A 6,953-nucleotide genomic window follows, 5' to 3' on the forward strand; every position below is an offset into this window, starting at 1 on the left:
GATTCCATCGTGTACATGTACCACATTTTCAATGTCTGTTCATCAGTTGAAGGGCATTTAGATTGTTTCCATTTCCTAGCTATTGTGAATAGAGCAACAGTGCACATGGCTAATCAAGTTATCTGTGCTGTATGCTAAGAAGTGCTATAGCTGGGTCATCTGTGCTGTATGCCAAGAAGTGGTATGGCTGGGTCATCTGTGCTGTATGCCAAGAAGTGGTATAGCTGGGTCATGTGGTATATGCCAAGAAGTGGTATGGCTGGGTCATGTGGTAGTAGTAAAAACAATATGGTACTGGCACAGAAACAGACATGTAAACCAATGGAAGAAAATAAAAGACCCAAACATGAGTACATGTGACTTCAGCCATTTAATATTTGACAAAGATGCCAAAATCATAAGCTGGGGAAAAGACAGCATCTTCAGCAAATGGTGCTGGGGAAACTGGACGTCCACGTGCAGAAGAATGAAATTAGACCTCTCCCTATCACCTCGGACAAAAACTAACTCTAAATAGATCAAAGACCTAAGCATGAAAGTTATACATCTGACAGAGGATTAACATCCAGAATATATAAAGAACTCAAAAAAAATAAGAGTCAAGAAATGACCCATTCAAAAAATGGACTTGGGATCTGGAGAAAGAGATTTCAAAGGAAGAAATAAAAATGACTAAGAAATACCTTTTAAAAAAATGTTCATTAAGCCGGGCGGTGGTGGCGCACGCCTTTAGTCCCAGCACTTGGGAGGCAGAGGCAGGTGGATCTCTGTGAGTTAGAGGCCAGCCTGGGCTACCAAGTGAGTTCCAGGAAAGGTGCAAAGCTACACAAGAGAAACCCTGTCTCAAAAAAAAAAAAAAAAAAAAAAATGTTCATTGAAAAAAATGTTTCTTGTCCCTAGCAATTGGGAAAAGGGAAATCAAAACAACTCTGAGATTCCATCTTGTTCTTGGTCAGAACGGCAAAGATCCACAAAACAATGATCAGATAATGCAGTAGAGGATGTGGGCAGAGGGGGGCCTCTTTTCACTGGTGGTGGGATCGCAAGCTGGTACAGCCACTGTGGACATCAGTGTGGGGAATCCTCAAAAAGCTCAAAGTAGATCGCATGTCTGGCTTTTTAACGTAGACACTCAGGAGCAAATGCAGGTCCTCCTGCTTGCCGGCAAGTACTTCGCTGACTGCAGCACCCCCAGGGCCTTGAATTCCTTAACTCTATAGAAGGTAGGACTCTACTTCTCCTTCCCTTCACTCTGGTATGTGCCTACTGGGGGCAATAGAGTCAGGCTCATATGATGCTCTGCCTGGCCAATGCTTGCCTTTTAAGGGATTGTCTTCTGGAGTCCTCACCTACCATGGTTAAAAAAAAAAAAATTCTCCATCCTGAGGCCACCATGCTCTCTCTCAGAAAGCAACAGCCAGATGTGTGGGATGGGCCGCCCAGTGGGAGTAAGAGAAACAGAGGATAACCCAGCTGAGGCTCCAGAGGTCCCGGGACAAATCAAGCCCTCCTTGCTGTGCTCCGAACCAAATCTTGATCCAGGAGATATCTTACTAAACTACTAAGTTCAGAGTCACTCGCTATGTAGCAATAAGCAGCAAGAATGTACTCAGCATGAAAGGAATAGGCAGGGCCCTGAGAAGTCAGAAGAAAAATTGTTTCCAGCTTATGGGTAGGGGAAGAACTGGAGAAGGATGTGAGGCAATAGTGACATTTGAACTGAATCTGTAAATCATCAGGAGTTATAAAATCAGTGATGAACAGAAAAGGAAATACTGGGCAGAGAAAATAATGAAGCCAAAAGCACAGAGCAGAGAAAGTGTCTGATGCAAGTGAAGGAGATTGATTCATTTATTTCTGCAAAAGAAAATGATTGGTTAACTTCACCAGCCATCAGAGAAATGCAAACTGCATGGAGGTTTCATCTCACCCCAGCAATCATTGAGAAATGATGATGCCAGTCATTGAGAAAATAAATAACAACAGATGCTGATGAGAATATGGACAAAAGGGAACTCCCATACACTGCTTGTAGGAATGTTATTCTAGCCACAATGGAAGTCAGTTTGGAGGTTCCTCAAAACACTGAAAATGAATCTACTATGTGACCCAGCTATTCCAACTCCTGGTTATTGAGCCAATGAACTCCAAGTCAACACACCACAGAGATACTTGTTCATCAGTGTGAATCCCAGCATTGTTCACCATAGCTAAGTTATGGAACCAATGTAGGCATTTAACAATGGCCCCAACAGACATGGAAAGTGTGGTGTATCTGCTCAATGGAATGTTTTCTGCCAAGTTCTGTTATTTGCAGGAAAAATGGCTACAACTGGACATAATTGTGGTAAGTTAATGAAGTCAGCCTCAGAAATACAAATATATTTCTTTCACATTTATTTCCTAGATTTTATATGGGGACATCAATAACACATGTATAAAACATGAAAGTAGATATGAAGTTCTAGGCAGCCAAAGGGACTAACGAGAAGGGAGAAGAAAAGAAAGGAGATGGCAGTGGGTGTGTGAGTGTTGACTGCCAACTTGACAGAACCTAGAATCACCTACGAGACGGGTCTCTGGGCATGTCTGTGGGCAATTATCGTGATTACACTAATTGGCTAGGAGTATTAGCCCAGAGAGCCCGGGTTAGACCTCTCCACTCCAGGAATCTATCATTTGTGTTGTTAAATCTGGGACATTTGTTACACCAGTATGAAGCCAGCACAGACTCCGGCCAGTCTATGGCTTCAGGAAGCACCAGGGAACAGCATTAATACCAACACTTGACAGCCCTTCATGAGCGTCACTGTCTTTGGAGCTAGATTCTATGACATTTTACGTGGAAACAGAGGCCTTTGGGTCCAGGTAAGTCCTCCAGCCAGCCAGGCGCCTTTGACTAAGTTATTGAACCTCTCCGAGCTTGCTTCTTGCCTATTAAGTGAGGAGGTGGTAAGTAAGAACACTCACCTCCAGGACATTACACACTTTACTTTTTTTCCACCATGACATGTTTTATAGAGAATGTTGCTATCATTTGGACACTGATATAATCTATATCTATAATATATATAATCTAAGTTTGGAAAAAATCTGGACTTCTCAAAAGATGACATCTTCTCATTAATTAAACATCTTTAGGGGGGCGGGCTAGAGAGATGACTCAGGGGTAAAGAGTACCAACTGCTCTTCCAGAGGACCCGGGTTTGATTCCCAGCATCACATGGTGGTTCACAACCACCTATTGAAAGACCCCCGGCTGAGATCTTTCTCCGGGAGAGACCCCAAACCCAAGGAACACACCGAAACCACAGATCAGATGCAAAAGCAAGAGGGTTTATTTAGACCAGGTACCTGGGGCGAAGTCTCTTGGAGGACTTGCGCGCTTTCCTAGGGCAAGGGGGACTTTTTATGGGATCCCAGGGGCAGAGGCGCGGTTACAGAAGCGAGAAGCATAGTTACAGGGTCCCTATTGGTTGTTTCAAAGAAGGCCAGGGTGAACTTGGGGTCATATGTGTGTGGCTGATTTGGCCTTGTCCAGGCCAGCTGCTTATTCCTCAAGGCCAGGGGCCCGCCATAAAATATCAACTGTCTTACTCCCAAGGCTGCTGACCACAGTTATCTCTCTCAAGGCTGGCCATAGCTATCTCTGTCAAGGCCGGGTAGCTGGCTATGGCTGTGAACTCCTGTTTTTCTGATTCCTGCAGAATGGCGTTTCTAAGGCCAAGTTATTGGGGGGGCATAACATCGGCCCAACGCCCCATATCCTCATAATGGAGCGGGGGTCTTTCATTCCCCCATTTTCTTTTGTACCAAATGAAATCTTTCATTTTAGGATGGAGAATAAGGGGTTAGCTCTATCTCTGACTGTCTGAGCCTCTGATATTGTTTGGTTAGGATCAAAGCCTGGGCAACAGAAACCTTATCCTTGATGAATTGCACCAATCTGTTGAGGATGTATGACCCAAACAATAAAATGAGCAGGAGGACGATTAGGGGGCCCATAATGGTGGAGACAAGGGTCATAAACCACGGTGACCTTTGGAACTATCTTTTAAATCATTTTTGTTGAGCATGGCTACTTGGAGCTGTCTGAATTGGCCGGTCTCCATAAGGGCTGCAGTCCCTGTATCTACCCCAGCAGCTATTTTGTTTATGGTAATTTTTTCCAGTAACAGGGCCAGCGTCAGGGAAACAGGCTCTCTGGTGATGTCCCTCCTTATGTCAGGAGGACTATTAGGGGGATCAAGGGGACCCCCGGGTGAGTCTTATCTTTAGTGGGTTTGGAGAGCGTTGAACTAGATGTCTCGGTGCCCTCAGCTTCGTCGGGTTCCTTGGCAGTCTTTACATGTGACGTGTGGACCCAAGCCGCTGTCCCGTCAACCTCGGCTCTAGGTTCCTGGATTGATGGCGTCGGACCTAGACAGAGTCCCCAATCTTGAATGGGTGAGGCATCACCGGGCGGTTCAGTTGCTCCCGGCAGGCAGGGGTTTTTGCACCGTCTTTTGCATCAATTGGAGGGCTAGTGGCAAAAGAGGAGATATCAGAGTAAAGGAAATTTACAATTGGTGGGGGAGCCCCATACATGATCTCGAACGGGGTTAGGCCATGAGGCCCAGGAGTGTTCCGGGCTCGGTAAAGGGCTAGGGGGAGTAGGAGCACCCAATCTCTAGTGCCAGTTGCAAGCGTTAATTTGGTTAAAGTCTCCTTAATGGTTTTATTTGCACGTTCTACCTGTCCTGAGCTCTGGGGGCTGTATGCACAATGAAGTTTCCAATCGATCCCCCGTAGCCTGGCCACCTCCTGACTTACCTGGGAGACGAAGGCGGGCCCATTGTCTGACCCCAATATCTGGGGTATTCCATACCTGGGAAAGATGTCATCTAGGAGTTTTTTGGTTACCACGTTAGTGGTCTTTTTTTCTTGGTAGGCAAGGCCTCTGTCCATCTATGATGTAAGCGTGTCGCTCGGGGCTTTATTTCGCCCCCATTTTCTTTGTTAGTTCCTGGTCCTCCGGGCTTCCGCCATCCGGAGGGCCTGGGTCAGCGCGATCAGCTCTGCCTTTTGGGCCGATGTTCCAGGTGGCAGTGGTGAGGTCCAAACTATCTCCGATTCGGTGGTGACGGCTGCTCCAGTCCTCCGTTCTCTTTCTTGGAGGAAGCTGTTCCCATCCATGAACCAGGCAGCAGGGTTGCGGGGTTGAGGGAGACAACTGGTCTGCACACCATTCGATCTGAGGGCTGCTGGACCAGAGCTTTTACCGCATGGGAGGATAACACAGTTAATGGCTGTCCCAAAGTCAGTTTCCCTGCATCCTTGAGCAAAACAGCAATGGCTACCACATGTAGACAGGGGGGCGGGCCATCCTGCAGCTACCGGGCTTTCATGGCCCCAGTCTCTGTATCAACATTTCTTTTGCAAAGCCTGAGTTCTCGTCCACGAACAGTTTAAAGGGCTAGGACTTGTAGGGGGCTCCCTTTGGGTCCTGTCCAGATGTCAGCTGAACCTTTTTTTTTTTTTTTTTTTTTCGGTGGTCCTTTGATACCTCCTGTTACCTGTGGCCCCCTGGACCAAAGCTGTGCGGTCATTGAGAGAGCCTCCGGTATGGGTCAGGACTGAATGTTGAGCCCCGGTGTCCACTAGGAAGGTCACTGGCTGCCCCCTAATCTTGAGAGTTATCCTAGGTCGGGGGGAGGGGGTCTCCTGGCCTTGACCTCCCCAATCTTCCAGATTGAGGACCCTTGGCTTAGGTCTCCGAGACCCTTGAGGCTTTTTTTGATCAGTCACGAGCCCAATGTCCTCTCTGTTTACAGTAAGCACTTTGTCTTTGTTAAGCAGTGTTTTTTTTTTTTTTTTTTTTTTGATCTCCCGTCCTAACTTCCTAACTCTCTCTCTGACCTGTCCCTGAGACATTACAGTGGCCAGGACTTTTTTGTTTGTTTTTCCTCTCCCTCCGTGTCTCTCTAAGTTCTTTTTTTAAAAACGCGCTGCCGGCGTCTCTTTCTGGTAACCTGAGCCCAATCGGTAGGGGGTTAGAGCCCCTGGAGACCCGCTAAGAGCAACTGGCCAGAGATGTAGGTGTTCCCTACCTTCGCTGCTTTGTCCCGCCTTTCTCGTAGGCGACCGGCAATTGGGGAGGAAGCAGGAACTCATCCTCCGCTGTTTGGGGGCCGCTGCAGGAGCCGCCGGTCCCTCCGGCGCTGTCGGGGGGGTTGTAACACTCGGGGCGGGGTGACTCGGCGTCCATGGGTGACGCCGCCCCCTAGTCACCTTTCCCATATTGGGCCGGAGCCGGTCGTGGCACATCGCTGTGGGTCGCCGGCCAGGGGGCGGTCCCTCGCCGACCCCATCCCCGGCCCCGCCTGCGTGTCCCTGCCACATCCCGTGTCCGCCTGCGCCGCCGCTGCCGACTGTGCCGCTCGGCCGCCCATCGCGCTATCCACCGCCCCTCCGAGCGAGCGGCTGTGGGGCGTTGCCGGGACCAAGGCCGCCTGCGCCGCCGCTGGCTCCCCGCCGCCCGGGTCCGGCTGGTCGCCGGCCCCGCCCCTGGCCCCGCCTGTGTCGCCGCGGGCCTCCGCCGCCCGGGTCCCGGCCAGCCGCGCCGGGGGCCGCCGCGCGCGCGCGCGCGCGCCCCCGGAGGGCAGGTCCGAGCCCGAGTAGGCGCGGGTGCGGCCGTTGGCGGCGGGGCCACTCTGCTTGGTGCCCATGTCCGCGCCGCCCCGGGCCTCCGCGATCAGATTCCCCTGGTCTGCACCAGCTCCAAGTCCGCTGTTAGGCGCCACGCGGAAAACCACGGCCCGGCGGGGCGGACTCCTCCGCCCGCACGGGAGACATGGACAGCCGGGGAGAGCGGGGAGTGAGGGGAGCCCCCCCCAGCGCCGTCCCGGACCCCCGCGACCGCGCCGCGGCCGCGCGGACGGGAGGAGGCGCGGGGAGCTCCGGCACCCGCCGCC

At 50.5% G+C, this 6,953-nt stretch overlaps 1 protein-coding gene across 1 annotated transcript; it reads right to left on the minus strand.

Moving 5' to 3' along the window:
- Nucleotides 1–3,315: 3,315 nt before the first annotated feature.
- Nucleotides 3,316–6,307, minus strand: LOC143272450 (uncharacterized). The gene is made up of 2 exons (XM_076567428.1): nucleotides 6,090–6,307; nucleotides 3,316–5,254 (listed from the first exon to the last, which is right to left on the minus strand). The coding sequence occupies exons 1-2, from the start codon at nucleotides 6,245–6,247 to the stop codon at nucleotides 4,999–5,001; spliced, it is 414 nt and encodes a 137-aa protein (XP_076423543.1). The 5' UTR covers nucleotides 6,248–6,307; the 3' UTR covers nucleotides 3,316–4,998.
- Nucleotides 6,308–6,953: the final 646 nt, after the last annotated feature.

The sequence above is a fragment of the Peromyscus maniculatus genome, chromosome 3 (genome assembly GCF_049852395.1).
Source record: "Peromyscus maniculatus bairdii isolate BWxNUB_F1_BW_parent chromosome 3, HU_Pman_BW_mat_3.1, whole genome shotgun sequence".
NCBI lineage: Eukaryota > Metazoa > Chordata > Mammalia > Rodentia > Cricetidae > Peromyscus > Peromyscus maniculatus.

Bases quoted from the DNA above. Each gene is read 5' to 3' on its own strand.
- LOC143272450 (XM_076567428.1), bottom strand. From the start codon at position 6,247: ATGGACGCCGAGTCACCCCGCCCCGAGTGTTACAACCCCCCCGACAGC. The intron at 5,255-6,089 runs GTAGGGAACACC...ATGCGGTAAAAG, and splicing joins GGCGGGACAAAGCAGCGAAG to CTCTGGTCCAGCAGCCCTCA.